Source organism: Pipistrellus hanaki, assembly GCF_964339955.1.
Source record: "Pipistrellus hanaki genome assembly, chromosome: 16".
NCBI classification, from domain to species: Eukaryota; Metazoa; Chordata; class Mammalia; order Chiroptera; family Vespertilionidae; genus Pipistrellus; species Pipistrellus hanaki.
In genome coordinates, this window is record NC_140518.1 from 6,938,709 (window position 1) to 6,954,274 (window position 15,566).

The 15,566-nt window shown below is 41.5% G+C and overlaps 2 protein-coding genes across 2 annotated transcripts; both read left to right on the forward strand.

Moving 5' to 3' along the window:
• Nucleotides 1-317: 317 nt before the first annotated feature.
• On the forward strand, nucleotides 318-7,753 carry KRT20 (keratin 20). The gene is made up of 8 exons (XM_084863731.1): nucleotides 318-770; nucleotides 2,842-2,924; nucleotides 3,786-3,942; nucleotides 4,258-4,419; nucleotides 4,557-4,682; nucleotides 5,579-5,796; nucleotides 6,741-6,760; nucleotides 7,272-7,753. The coding sequence occupies exons 1-8, from the start codon at nucleotides 375-377 to the stop codon at nucleotides 7,367-7,369; spliced, it is 1,260 nt and encodes a 419-aa protein (XP_084719857.1). The 5' UTR covers nucleotides 318-374; the 3' UTR covers nucleotides 7,370-7,753.
• Nucleotides 7,754-9,825: 2,072 nt separating this feature from the next.
• Nucleotides 9,826-15,005, forward strand: KRT12 (keratin 12; the record flags this gene model as incomplete). Its single annotated transcript, XM_084863724.1, has 8 exons — nucleotides 9,826-10,353; nucleotides 10,937-11,019; nucleotides 11,979-12,135; nucleotides 12,998-13,159; nucleotides 13,248-13,373; nucleotides 13,496-13,716; nucleotides 14,373-14,443; nucleotides 14,908-15,005. 8 exons carry the CDS (start codon nucleotides 9,826-9,828, stop codon nucleotides 15,003-15,005), a joined length of 1,446 nt encoding a protein of 481 aa, XP_084719850.1.
• Nucleotides 15,006-15,566: the final 561 nt, after the last annotated feature.

Genomic DNA, 15,566 nt, shown 5'->3' on the forward strand with positions numbered 1-15,566 from the left:
GTTGCAAATATTCTTCATGTGTATATTAGGAAGAGAAAATTTGCCAAGGCAGGTGCAAGAGCTAAAAGAACACCCTTTCTTGTTTCCTTTTGTTACCTCTGATGAACAAAAGAAGCCACCTCTGAGAAAAGCCTCTAAGAAATGCCTGTAGTGGTAATTTCTAGAAAGGAATGAAACAGATTTCTATAAAAGTGTTGGGCCGGGGGGGGGGGGGGGGGGGGCAGGTGGACTGTGGTGTCAATCCTCTGGTGAGATGTCAGCAGAGGAGGAGTCTCTCTCCTGTGAACACTATAAAAGGCAGTTCACTCACCACAGAGGGACAGACTCTGCTCCACCCATCCTGAAGCTACAGGTGCTCCCTCCTAGAATTCCCAATGGAGTTCACAAGCAGAAGCTTGCAAAGAAGCCTGAGTTCCTCCTCGCAGGCGTCTATGGCCAGCATGTATAGGACGGGGAGCAGGCAGATCATGGGGATGGCACCCAGCGTCTACGGGGGAGCTGGAGGCCACGGCACCCGCATCTCAACCTCCAAAAGCGTGGTGAGCTATGGGAATGATCTCAACAGAGGCGACCTGAATATTGGCAATGAAAAGATGGCCATGAGAAACCTCAATGACCGCCTAGCAAGCTACCTAGAAAAAGTGCGGTCCCTGGAGCAGTCCAACTACAAACTTGAGCTGCAGATTAAGCAATGGTATGAATCAAATGCGCCCAGCACCGCTCGGGACTACAGTGCATACTACAAACAAATTGAAGAGCTGCAAGCTCAGGTAAGGGATGATGCTGTGTTTTCCACTCCATTATTTAGCTGCATGATATATCAAGAGGGCATATACATTGGGTGGGTCCAAATGGATGTTGTAAAGCAAATTAGGCTGAAATGCAACATCTATAAAAATGGTATGTTCTATCATCTGCCCTGACTACATAATAGGATGACTGTAAATCATACTTTTTAAAGTTTTAAAATCTAATTATATGTAAAATATAAAAATGTTATCCTCCAATCTTATACTCTGTATTTATTTTTTTTTTGTCATAGTTTACTAAGTCAGGGCTAAGAAAATAGTAACACTTTTTTTCTGAAAAGGCTAATTTTTTAAAATATATTTTATTGATTTTTTTACAGAGAGGAAGGGAGAGGGATAGAAAGCTAGAAACATTGATGAGAAAGAAACATCGACCAGCTACCTCCTGCCCACCCCCTACCAGGGATGTGCCCACAACGAATGTACATGCCCTTGACCGAAATCAAACCTGGGACCTTTCAGTCCACAGACCAACGCTCTATCCCCTGAGCCAAACCGGTTTCAGCCTGAAAAAGCTAAATTTTTAAGTGATAATAACTCTCTCAGTTTTTCACGTAGGTCCCATCAATTTTTGAAACCCCTGTCAATTTAGAGAGTTTCCTCCTTTCATTTACATAAATGGTATTAGAATGCTGTATCATAGATTTCAATGATAAAGTTATTCAGGGTAGAAATGAGGGGGAGGAGGATGGGTCTTAATGACACCTGGATTTTTAAATGTCCTATTTAATAATCTGATCATCAACAGCAAGCAGTATAGACACCATTTTTATAGTAATAAAATGTTCTATTGCCCCCAATTAAAATTTATGGCAATTGTATCAGAACCATGTCATCCAAGAAAGGTGGGGTTCTATTGATTGTGTGGAATAAAAGAAGACTTTGCTCCTAATTGAAGATTTCAGATATGACTCAGAGCACTTGCATTGCTGAAATATTCTTATCTAATCAAGAAAAGTATCTCTTTTATTTTCCTTTCTACTTTAACATTCGTTTTCTTTTAGAGCGAAGGCCACTTACCAGCAAGTCTGTTTTTCTTGTGTTGTGTTAGACAGCAGTACAATTTGATGCAGAGTCCACAGGAAGTTACTTTGGTGTTTCAGGAACTCTGTGGGTGTGAGAGGCAAAGGTGTTTAAATGATCCTTTCTGCCGAAGGTCATTCTTCTCCAGCTCCCACTAGTCACATTCAAAATCAGCCAACCGTTCCCCCTACCTGTCTCATGGCTCATGATTCTGAATCCACTACAGATTGCTCCAATTTCTTCCATTTAGCTGGACAGCCTCTGTATTTGAAGGAAGGGATAAAAAAGAGATATGTCATTATGACATTTTCTACAAGCAGACTTCTAATCCATGGGAACCTTAGAGAATTCACCCGATAGGTAACAGCTACTTCCGAGAAGGGGCTTATCTTCCCTGATAGCCCCAGCGCACAGCACAACGCCCACCACATCAGTGTCGGTTCATCAGCCAGTATGTAGTCGACACTAACTAGGTGCTAGTTTCCATGCTGGACAATGGGAAATATGATGGTAAACATAATGTGATTTAGGGGGAAACAGACATGGACAAGGCAACATTTATCCCACACACATGGGGGGCTGTGTAGGGCAATAAGGCCACAAGCAGTTCTCTTTCGAGGAAATCGTGAAGGCTTGAAGCACTGAAGGTCTAAGCTGAGACATGGAGGAGGAGGAAAAAGAGGAGGGGTTCTCTGAGTGGGAGGAGCTCAGAGAAATGTTCTAAGCAGGAATAAAGGCAAGGCACTCAATAAGGTTTGATGTCAAGTTGAATTCAAGTCTCCTTTGATGAAATCACAAGAAATCTGACCAAACTGTGAGATTAGCATTGCATTTTACAAATCAATTAAGCTCAACAGCCATATTTCCATTTTCTTCCTTTCCATTTTCATGTGGAAGTTATTGAAATGTACATCATCTCTGATGTAATAGTAGGCGTGTCTGAGTATAAATGGAATTATTTAAACTCCTATCCAGTTGAAAATGCCTTTCTTTCTCGTGTGTTTTCCAGATTAAAGATGCCCAACGGCAAAATGCTCTGTGGGTCCTGAAAATTGATAATGGCAAGCTGGCGGCGGAGGACTTCAGAATGAAGTAGGTCCTCTAATACATGGCAAAGGTTCCTGAAAAGGAATGTCTTTCAGTAATCCTTCATGATACTAAGCTTTTCCCTGTTGGTAAAGGAGCTACCCACTAAGTATTTTCAGAATCTTGGCATTTTAAGGTTGTTACAAACTATCTGGTACAGTCCCTCCCTCACAGTCTAAAGGTTTCCTTACCCAGCGAGTAAATGAATATCTCCACTAACTGCTCCTGTTCTTGTTGGTTAGCTCTACTTGTTAGAATGTTCTTGTTAAGTAACCCAGCATCTACCTACCTTCTCACATACTGAACCTAATAATAACAAAGCAATTTAAAACTTTGCATAGACCCTAGCCAGTCTGGCTCAGTGGATTGAGTGTAGGCCTGCGGACTGAAGGATCCCAGGTTCCATTCCTGTCAAGGGCACATGCCTGGGTTGCGGGTTCAATCCCCAGTATTTTAGACAGGAAGAGAGAGGGAGAGAAAGATAGAAATGTCAATGATGAAAGAGAATCATTGATCAACTGTCTCCTGCACGTCCCCTACTGGGGATGGAGCCCAAATCTGGGCATGTGCCCTGATCGGGAAACACATTTTGACTTCCTGTCATGGATCTACTCTCAACCGCTGAACCACACAGGCTGGGCTAGAAACTTTTTAAAGTAATTTCAGATTGATTTTTTTTAACCAAATCACAGCGATTATATATGGGGCAAATTATCTGATTTCTAGGGTCTCAGGAACATTTTTGAAATATATAAAGATTATAATGTATAATGTGTTGAAATTGAAATCCTCATATACCACATATACATCTATCTCTTCTATCATGGTTTCAGAAGGACTCAGTTACCTCTGCTCATTAATTCACAGGTATGAGACTGAAAGAGGTATGCGCCTAGCAGTGGAAGCTGACCTCCAGGGCCTGGGTAAGGTCTATGACGATCTAACCCTAAACAAAACAGACTTGGAAGTTCAAATTGAAGGACTGAATAAAGACCTGGTTCTCCTCAGAAAAGACCATCAGGAGGTAAAAAATAAATAAATTTCAGAAGTGGTATTGGGAATGGTGGGAAGAAAAGGAAGAAGATTGGGTGGAGGTGGTGGTGGTGATGGTGAAGATGACAACAATAATGATGTTACCCCTAACTTCTTTTCATAAGGTTTCTATCAGGGTTAAATAACTTAGAGAAATATCTGGACCATAAAAAGCCCTACCTATTATGTTCTTCCTTTTTTGGCTCTCTCCTAGTGAAAAAAGCCATAAAATGAATAGCCTTTTCTGCCCAGCCTTTTCTGAGAATACACTTCAGACTATAATCAGCCAGAATTTTCATTCTCGTAGGAAGTGGACACCCTACGCAAACAGCTGGGCAGTACTGTCAATGTGGAGCTGGATGCTGCTCCCGCCCTGAACCTCAGTGCCATCATGGATGAAATGAGGCAGAAATATGAAGTCTTGGCCCAAGAGAACCTTAAGAAAGCCAAAGAAGAGTTTGAGATACAGGTAATGGCATAATTATAAAAAATAAGCAAATGTGTAGAAGTTGTCCTCCAAAAAGAGATAACTCTTTTTCTTCCTTCCTTTCTTTTTTCCTTTCTTTCTTTTTCCCTTATTTATTTTTTTCATTTTTGGAATTTTAGACTGAGGCTCTGCAGCAACAAGTCTCAGTGAACACTGCAGAATTAAAGGAATCAGAGGTTCAAGTAAAGGAGCTGAGACGCACCTACCAGAACCTGGAGATAGACCACAGGTCCCATCTCAGTATGGTAAAGCACATCTCACTTCCAGCGCTTGATGTCGTGTCTGTTTACTAAGCGCCTGCATTAGGAATTTGAAAATAAGAAATAATCCCTCCCCTTACAAAGCTGGCAGGAAAATGGGCCAAACAACAGATTAGAATGAAAGAACAGAAGTAAATCAAGAAAAGGGGCAATGTACTGCAAGGATGCAGAGGAAGAAGGTCAGGAAGACTTTCAGGGAAAGTGGCATTTCAACTAGGTCTGAAAACTTTAGATTAATTTTTAAACTAGGGAATAGGAGTAAAGACACTCTAGGCAAAGCAAATCAGTCAGCATGTGGTTAATTGTGCTGTGGCAACAACCTAAAATCATAGTGGCTCACAACACCGCATCCATCATGGTTTGGCTGCAGCTCTAGCAGGGGCACGTCAGTGTGGTGGCCCAAGAAAAGAGCAATCCTCAGACCACGTGATCCCTCTTAAAGCTTCTCAGAAAAGGCAATTGTCAGTTTCACTTGCATCTCATTGGCCAAAGAAAATCATATTACTGAGCCTGGTGTCAACAGCATGAGGAAGGCTAAGCCTCCAAATAAAAAGTGGCACCATAAACCACAGGGAGGGGAAGCAAATATTGAAAACAATAATACAATATACATTTGTATTATAAGAGGACAGTGAGTGCAAAGCTAAAAACAGACAAACAAAACACACACACACACACACACACACACACACACACACACGAACGAAGAGCTAATGGTCCTAGCTGACTGATGGGCTTGCCTAGAGGAAGAGAGTGGGAGATAAAGCCAGAATTATGCATGATGCCCATAACTAGCTACAGAAATTCCTCTCAAACAATTAAAACTGAGCCACCTCTTAAGCCCTCAAGTAAGAAATGTCCATTTTCTCTTGTGCTGGCAGAAACAATCTTTGGAGCAGACACTGCAAGACACCAAAGCTCGTTACCACAGCCAGCTGGCCGCCCTCCAGGCCCTGCTGAACTCCATAGAGGCCCAGCTGATGCAGATCCGAGCCGATGCAGAACGCCAGAACAAGCAATACAATGAGCTCCTGGACATGAAGATCAGGCTGGAGCAGGAAATTGCTACTTACCGGCGCCTTCTGGAAGGAGAAGAGCTGTAAGGAATTTATTAGAATCCAGAGAGATGTCTACACGATGTGCTATTTTAATGTCCACACCTTAAACCCTGTCACTCGTTCCCCAGCATCAATGCAATGCCTATCACAAAATCAATTACACACATACACCAACACCAAAACAAAAATATATCCAAAAGTGCACACACCCCAAAAATATCTAATACAGGTTTTGTACTTGAGTCTGTGTTATTAGAGATGATAAAGATTATGCAAATGTTAATTTTTACAATTAATACATAATTACAAGCAAAATGACTTTTTAAAATTCTCACTAAGAGGTCATGAACTGCACCACCGGCCACAGAGGTCTGTGGGAACCAGTTGAAGAATCACTGGTGTTGCAGCACAACTGTGTGCAAATACCACACCCAAAAAAGTCACAAGGGAACACAGATCTCAACTTCTATTATAGTTGGACTATTTTAATTGGAACAATGTCTAGCATGTGTTAAATGAGTCCGTTTGAAAGCTATGTATTTTTCAAGTTAAAAAGTAAGATATTCTGCCCTAGCCAGTTGGGCTCAGTGAATAGAGTTTGGCCCTTGAACTGAAGGGTTCAATTCTGGTCAAGGGCACGAGTACCTCGGTCCCTGGCCCGGGTCAGGCCACGTACAGGAGGCAACCAATCAATGTGTCTCTCTCACATCGTTTTTTCTCTCTGTGTGTCTCTTCCCCTCCCTTCCACTCTCTCTAAAAATCAATGGAAAAATACCCTCGGGTGAGGATTGACAACAACAAAAAAGTAAGACACTCAAGTTAGAAGAGACAAGCATAATAAAGGGGGGGGGGGGGAATATAAACACAGGATAAAACACATATCACTCAGACTTTATTTTGAAACAAAAAAGATAGGATGGTGCTTCGTTTTCAAAATGACAATAACACTTTTTTTCTGTTTCTTTTTCTTTTCTTAAAAAAATAGCGTCCTGGAGGAGAAAGCAGGTAAGTGTTCTAATTTCACACATTTCCAGAAAGACTAAATTCTCACTCAATAGCTTACCGCTTCTTATCTGCCACTGGTGAAAAGTAAAGGGAAATCAGTTCTCAAGTGAGCTGTATTACCCTTGGGATTCAGAAACCCAAGTAATCACATAAAGGAGACCTCCCTGTGGGAATTTGTCACACCCCCATGACAGGGTGGTTTTCTTGGCCCTACGCTACTGTTGTCCTGAAACAGCCTGAAATCTTGAAAATGAAAAAGAAGGTGAAAATGTGCCATTTTCTTAAATCATTATTGTATATTTCTCTTTGGGGGTGGGGAGAGCAGAAAATGTATAAATTTGGGGAGAGTGGCACCTTTTCTGCATTTATTTTTTAAATGGTCTTAAGATCATTTAAGAAAAAACTTTTGTCTAAAAGAAGGAAGTCCATACAAAATAATTAAAAGTTGAATATTATAAACTAGCAGAGTTATGTGTCTGAATTAACATTTTGTATTTCTGTCTAAATTCAGATGTGAAGAAAACCAGGAAGATTAAGACAGTGGTGGAAGAAGTAGTGGATGGCAAGGTCGTGTCATCTGAAATCAAAGAAATGGAAGAAAGTATATAAACCCCTGCCAGGAGGAGATGCTGCTGAGGTCTTGAAATAAGTGGAGCTATAGCGTTTGCTCCCTACAGGAAAGCGGCCATCAGAAAGCACCATTAACGCCTTCTAGTGGTGGGGTGGAGGGGGTAGCCCATCTATCTGCCAGTCTCTGTAATTGAACGTAAATGTTTTACTCAAAGGAACTGCAAATTGCCAGCAAAAGTGAAATACAATGAGCAGGAGGATATTTAAAACATCATCACTGCCATCTTTACCATGAAACATTAATTACAAGCTACAGACCACCTAATATCAATTCACGAATGGTCCTGAAAATTACAGCACATCTCAATGATACTAAACCTCGTGAAGCAGAGGTTCTATGCAAATAAACCTTTTTCTCTCAAATTTCTTCTGTTTCTGAGTTGCAAAATCTCCTTTCTGGGGCTCTGGATTCTTGATAAAGGTAATTTCTTGGTTAATTTCATAGAACTCATCCTCAAGTGTGACCCCTGGGGTCCTTGTTCATTTTCGTCTCAAAAGCACAGCATAAATCAGCAGTAACCCAATATTCTTTCACTCATTCATGGGACCTTAAGTTTTTGTTCACACAAAAGTGGAAGGTGGTATGGACCATGTGATCACTGAATTGCAGGAAGGTTTATCAGTCTTTAACTCAGGTGCCAAATTCTGAAAGATCAGACAAGTACCCAATCTATACTAATAAAAGGGCAATATGCTAATTAGGCCAGACATCTTCCTGATGTGCTTCCTGACAAAGCTGGGTCTGGCTGAAGCTGCCCACTGTCACGGGCACTTATGGCTACGGCCAACTCCAGAGAAGCTGCCCGCGGTCACAGGCATCCATATACAGCCCTGGTGAAGCAGCCCCCTCAGTTCTGGGCTGGCCCAGGTCCCAGACGAAGCTGGCCCAGGTCCCAGGTGCCTATGGTTGGCCAAAGAGAGGGAAGCCCAGGGTGTCTGCAGTTGGTCGGAGGACAGAAGCCTGAGTCCCAGATGCGGGGCTGAGGCAGAGGCAGTTAGGGGCGATTAGGCCCTCAGGGGAGCAGTTAGAGATGATCAGGCTGGCAGAGGAGCAGTTAAAGGTGATCAGGCAGGCAGGAAGAGGTGGTTAGGGGCAATCGAGTAGGCAGGCAGAGGGGTTAGGGGCAATGAGCCAGCAGGCAGGCTAGCAGTTAGGAGTCAGCGGTCCCAGATAGCAAGAGGGATGTCCCAGATTGGAGAGGGTGCAGGCTGGGCTGAGGGACCCAACGCCCGTGCATGAATTTCATGCACTGAGCCTCTAGTCAGACATAAGAAGATGAGCACACATTGTACTTAATAAAAACCTAAACATTTACAAGCACCACATAAATGATTATCTCCATTTTGAGTATTTCAAAATCTCTATGAAAATGAAGATATAATATTTTTTTTAACAGTTCACCCTGATTCTAGTCATTTTCCTCTCTGCCTCAACTTATGTAATCACTTTGCCAATAAGACCAAGATTGTTTGTTTTATGCATCCCCACCTTCCTACATTTTTACAGCTGTCAACAAAATTATTTCCACTTCTAAAAACTCCAGAATAGAGGTATGATTATTTAACATATCCCTCCCTCCACCCAGCCACACCCCCAAAAAATACACACTGAAGAATAAATATTTCTTTCCAACTTGTGAAGTTGCTCCCCATTTATAATTGAAGTCAGAATAAATCTTGGCCAAGACATATCAGAAAATTAGAGCAATGTCATTTTCAAATGAAATTAACTTTAAATGACACTTTCAAGCATACTAAGAATTAAGTTCTTTCAAGTGAAATAACTCCAGGAGTGTGTGGATAAAGTTTAGCCAAACACTAGACTGACTCAGGATAAAAAATTAATTAGACATAGTCCTACCTGAGAAACTTACAGACCATGATAATATATAATATGTGCAGAAACATAAAGGTATAATGTGTAAAAACAATGTATAGATATCAAGCAAAATTATTTAAATTTACATATATACATTAGAGTTGGAAAGTATACATTTCAACACAAAATTGGTTCCAAGTTCAAAAACTGAAGTTAATCATTTTCCCATATTATGTGATCAAGTCATTAAGGCACACTTTGAACTTGGTACATTCCTTCTGACTCTGTAAGCAAGTGATATCTCATTTTTATTTTATACAGGCAATTTGGAGAAGAAAGATTCTTTATGACAACCATCTCTACTCCACCCAGATTTCCACAATTATTCAATTATTTCTATACCAATGAATTTTCAATATGCATTCATCATTTAGATGTTGAGTTGGTCAGAAAAGGGGGTTGGGGGAACACTATATTTTTGAATGGAGAGAGTGAACTTTTCAACTGCAACTCCCATTTCATGATCTATAAAAGGGTAGCCTTTGTGCCTGGCTGACACTGCTTCCTCTCAGGTTCTGGCCACCTTCCCCCAGCTGTGGATCTCTCTGGCACAACCATGTCACTCTTGGTGCAGAACTCTGAGCTGTCCAGGCAGCTGTCTGCCCAGAGTGGGACACTGGGCAGAGCCTGGGGCATGTCTGCCTCCAGTGTCGGAAGTGGCTATGGGGGAAGTGGCCTTGGCTTTGGAGGCAGCTGTGGGGGAGGTTTTTTTGCTGCTTCCATGTTTGGTTCTAGTTCAGGCTTTGGTGTTGGCTCTGCAAGTTCCTTCGCAGGAGGGCTGGGCACTGCTTATGGAGGAGGCCTGGGGACTGGATTTGGAGGAAGCCCAGGAGGGGGCTCTCTATGTATTCTCTCTGGCAATGATGGAGGCCTTCTTTCTGGATCAGAAAAGGAAACCATGCAAAATCTTAATGACAGATTGGCTTCCTACCTAGATAAGGTTCGAGCTCTAGAAGAGGCTAATACTGAGCTAGAAAACAAAATTCATGAATGGTACGAAACACGAGGATCTTGGAATGAAGATCCTGGATCACGGGATGATTACAGTAAATATTATCCACTGATTGAAGACCTCAGGAATAAGGTAACAATATGGTTTTTGGAGGGGCTTTGGGAATTATGTTGTTTTGTTGTTGTTGCTTTGCTATTACAGTGTTTTAACAGTGATATTTTTTTCAATTCCACTATACTTGGAGAAATTTCTCATATTGAGATATTTAGTTTATTTTACCATTTACCATAAAGGGACTCTATTTCCACTTTCTGTAGGAAATGTATGTTCCTTTAACTTTTAAAATATTCCATCAATATATATTATTTAAAAATTTTAATTGCCACACAGCCGGTAAGGCTCAGTGGTTGAACGTCGGCCTATGAACCAGTAGGTCACAGTTTGATTCCCGGTCAGGGCACATGTCTGGGTTGCGGGCTCAGTCCTCAGTGTGGGGCATGCAGGAGGCAGCCGTTCAATGATTCTCTCTAATCATTGATGCTTCTATCTCTCTCTTCCTCTTTGAAATCAATACATGTATATGTAAAATTTAATTGTCTTAAACTCTTAATAAAATAGCATTTTAACATCACCTAAAAATTATCTCTCAAAAACGTATTTGTATAATACTGGTACTTTAGAGTGTTATTTAGTGTGTCCTCCCCTGTTTTGCCAGATCATCTCTGCCAGCACTAGAAGTGCCCAGCTCATCTTACAGACCGACAATGCAAGCCTGGCTGCCGACGACTTCAGAATGAAGTGAGTTGAATAAAAGATAGATTCATGGAAACTAACATGTCCCACCATTTCTTCTTATCCCCTATTTTCCTGCCTTCATTGATGCCAAACTTTCAAACTTTCTGCAGTTTACCTGCTCCATTCATTCAATGTTCTGGTAAATTTACATTGGGCATTCTAGAAAGTACTGGATTCAAATACAACTCACACATTACATGTACTGAAGTAAAAGTTGCTTAAACATAGGGCTATGGATGAATTTTATGTCACTTCATGAGCAATGTGCTATTGACTCATGAGGTGACACGGAAATTCCGCCAACGTCCTAAAGCTCAACCTTCCACATATCAAAATGAGTTAATAATGTTTTTGCTCGGGAGTTAAATGAAATGATATTTTTCCTGATGACACATACACCTAAAATATTAACCATGCCCTGATTTTTATATTCTCTCCTCCATCCCCCTACGCCACTCTCTGGACATAAAGAAGAAACACTAATGTCTCCTCTGCTCCACAAAACTTCCACACAGAATGCTGCGGTGGTGATGATCCTGAGCCTGTAAAATCCTGGTAGAAGCTACTAAAGAAGTACCAATGTTTAAAATTAAATTATGAGTAAAATTTAAGCAAAAAATGACTAATTATCATTTTTATTTTCAACTGCTTTTAGGATTCCATCTGAAAGTCCTAGAGGGCAGCCGGCCAAAAAGATTGTTCCCTGGGATGCAGTGCTATTGGGGTTCACTGCTGAGAGAAAGTATCACCTCATTATTTTTTCAATTCTCTCCATCTGAGCATTAAACTATCATAGATAAGGGAAGGAACAGTTATAAAAAGCAAAAACAGCATCATACATTGCAATGCTGCCATTTTAAAATAGTCGCACAGATTTATGCACAATATAGCTCTGAAAAACGCAGGCACCTTATTTAAATGGGTGTGATGAGTCCCGAAACTGTTTTGCACTTGGTTTTCAGGTCTGAGAACGAGCTGGCCCTGCGCCAGAGCGTGGAGGCCGACATCAACGGCCTGCACCGGGTGCTGGACGAGCTGGCCCTGACCCGGGCCAACCTGGAGATGCAGATCGAGAGCCTGAGCGAGGAGCTGGCCTACCTGAGGAAGAGCCACGAGGAGGTCAGACACAAGGGGCTGCTTTAGTCTCAAGTTCACAAATCTGGAGGAAGAGCAGACATGGAGAATATACATTTCCCTGTTAAAATGGCCATTTTAACTTCGTGTGTGTGTGTGTGTGTGTGTGTGTGTGTGTGTGTGTGTGTTATGTGCCAGCTGCTGGTGGTGGTATTGATAGTAGTTCCTGTTAAAGTTTATCCAATTAAAGGCACTTTCTGATTTGTTCATTTTCATCATTAGGCAAGGACAGTAAGAATTTTAATTACCCTGATCTAGTGATTTTTTTTAAGTTAAAAGACAAATTATACCAATAACACATAACATTATACATGTCAGAGAAAGCGGCATTACCCTGTGTGATACACACCCAGAACTCTGGCATGCCACACTGCCTATCAGAACCTGGTGGGTAGCATGGGCATTAGTCATGACTCTGGCAATAGGCTTCTAAGGAGGTTTCTACTGGAAACCAATGACTGTGACAGAAACGGTGAGGAAGCCGAGATACCGTCTGCTGCCCTCAGTTTGGCCGCTGAGCTGGAACTCCCAAAGGTACTGTTACTACCAGGCCTTCCCTTCTTAGTAAGGCCCTGGGTCCCCAAGAAGCAGGGCCAACTCAGTCATGAGGGATGGCAGGCACAGCACCTAGAGCCATGGCAATTTCAGGGGCCCAGGAAAATGTCTTCAGTTCTTTTAAAATCAAAAAAAATATTAGTTTTGGGGTTAAAAATGTTTAATATATTGTATTAATGTTTGACTTATACTGACTCAGTCATAAAACACAATGTGTAATATTTGTTATAGAAGAAGAGGCCCACAAAGTCATAATGGGCCCCTGAACCCCTCTCTCACTTGCTGCCCCCAGGAGCTCCGAAGCTTCCAGTGTGATGGCCCCGCCCAGGTCAGTGTAGAAATGAAGGCTGCCCCAGGAGTGGACCTCACCAGGCTCCTCAACAACATGAGGGCGCAGTACGAAGCGATCGCTGAGCAGCACCGTAAGGACGCGGAAGCCTGGTTCATTGCAAAGGTACCACTAACGACAACAAAAGGCCTGGTTTGAGACATTAGCAGAAAAGCACTCATTCATGTCCTCTGGCTCCTCTTTTCTGTGGCAGAGTGGGCAGCTCAAGAAGGAGATCAGCACCAACACTGAGCAGCTTCAGTGTAGCAAGAGCGAGATGACCGACTTGAGACGCGCCTTTCAAAACCTGGAGCTGGAGCTCCAGTCCCACTTCGCCATGGTAGGGCCCGCCCAAAGTGAGGGAGCATCGTGTGGACTTCCAAAGAGAACGTTACAGCCAACTTCTGTTAGGCCAGTGGCTGCTCCCTCATTCAGCCCCCTCCATTTCCCTCCCACATGCAGAAGTCGTCTCTGGAGGACTCCTTGGCCCAAACCGAGGGGGACTACTGCAGCCAGCTGTCCCAGGTGCAGCAGCTCATCCACAGCCTGGAGGAGCAAGTGCTGCAGGTGCGCAGGGACGCGGAGTGCCAGAACGCCAACCACCAGCGCCTGCTGAACGTCAAGGCCAGCCTGGAGGTGGAGATTGAGACCTACCTCGACCTGCTGGATGGCGAAGCCCTCGGGTGAATAGATAACGGAGGTTGAAATAACCTCAGTGGCTGACCAACCCCCCAATGGAGTTTGGGGGCGGGGAGTGGAATAAAGGGTTTTTAGTTGACAAATAACAAATCTAGTAAAAACAAGACTTGGGCTTATTAAGCACTCTATTCTTTGCAAAGTGTTGTCACCCATTATCTTATTTGATAATCCTATATAATAAAAGGCTACTATGCAAATTGACTGAATGTCAGAACGACTGGTCATTCTGACAAACACTGACCACCAGGGAGCAGATGCATGCAATCACTCTTTTATTTTATTTTTTTAGTTATAATACCAGGACATTGCGCTTTTTTGTTTTTGCCAATTGAGGTCTTTAAATTTTATTTTTCAGTTATAGTTTACATTCAATATTATTTTGTATTTGTTTTACGTGTACAGCATAGTGGTTAAAATACTTTACAAAGCATTTCCCCAAATATTTCCAGTACCACCTGGCACCATGCAAGGTTATTATAATATTATCATTCAATTATTCTAGATCAAGCAATTTGGAATCCCTTCCTCATTTGTCTATAGTTTTAGGTACATTTCCAATTTTTAGTTCAAATAGCAAACTTCTATTTCTCCTCATCCCAGAAAGCATGATGTGATATCATTTCCCTCATTTTCTCTACAGGGATGGTGTGGATGAAACTTCATCGGTGACTGACTCCAAATCTGAAGCACAGCCCACTGATTCCTCTAAAGGTATGCAGATTCCTTAAGAGTCACTTAGACTAGGTCACAGTCATATTTATTAATGACTAAAACTATAAAATGTCTTTGAATACTGCAGCATTATTAATAATTTAAAGTATATTTATATTCTGAGCCAATGAAAAACCATTTATGCATCCCTGCAGAAAAATGAGTAGTCTGTATTGTATTAAAATTTCTTGTAAGCCCGGGAAAATCTACTCTGCAAAGAGGTATTTTGAGCATCATAACTGTATTTAAATGCTTAAACATATTTTCATTTGTGCATATGACAACACTAAATGCATTTCCTTTTCATTGAATAAAATACATTTTTTAAGAATGTGAAAATCACTTTTGAAAGTTTAAATTTAAAGTCAATACCTAATATAGAAGGTTAAGTTAAACAACAACCAATTTTAGGTGAATATCTGAAACACTAACTTTTGCAGCCTTTGTTCCCTCTTTGTCTTTAGACCCTACCAAACCCCTAGAAAGCAAATCAGTTCTCCAGACCGTGGTGGACGAGGAGGTGGTCTCATATCAAGTTCAGGAACTTGAAGAACTAATATAAAATTTCACAAGACCTGCCCCATGATTGCGTCCTTGGGCACGAGAAATTTACAAGTAGAAACTATTCCCTTCAGAGTAAGATGCTTTATTAGTTCAAGCTCTGTTTTTGTTTCATTTTCTTTAGATTCCTATTCACTTTGAGTCCTTTCTGCCCGTCTGAAACAATACTCAACTCTGAGTCATTGTGGCCATGTTGGTGTTTATAACAAACCAAAATTGCCTTATAAATTTCTGGATCTGGAGTAGTGTTTTAATAAACTTCCTTCTAGTAACTTGGAACATGTTCTTAATCATAGGGCTTTGATCAAGTAGTTACTGTCTTAATAAAATTAATTTTAAAAGATTAATGGTAATAATGTGGCATCTGTACCTTCTTGACTCCAGCAATAATGTCAAAAGCATAGAGAGAGGTTTGTGAAATATTAATAAGAAAAGTAGATAAACACTGGGATAAACATGTCAAGGTTTGAGATTAAGTTAAGAGATTCCTTTTTGAAGTCCTTTCCTTTGTACATTATCCCATCAAGTTCACAGCAAAATTCTATTGTCCACAATAACAGCT

What these genes read in the sequence shown, in the direction of transcription:
- KRT20 (XM_084863731.1), top strand. Translation starts at nt 375, where the DNA reads ATGGAGTTCACAAGCAGAAGCTTGCAAAGAAGCCTGAGTTCCTCCTCG. An exon ending in TTGAAGAGCTGCAAGCTCAG is followed by an intron (nt 771 to 2,841) that starts GTAAGGGATGAT and finishes TGTGTTTTCCAG; the next exon opens with ATTAAAGATGCCCAACGGCA. An exon ending in CTTCTGGAAGGAGAAGAGCT is followed by an intron (nt 5,797 to 6,740) that starts GTAAGGAATTTA and finishes TTAAAAAAATAG; the next exon opens with CGTCCTGGAGGAGAAAGCAG.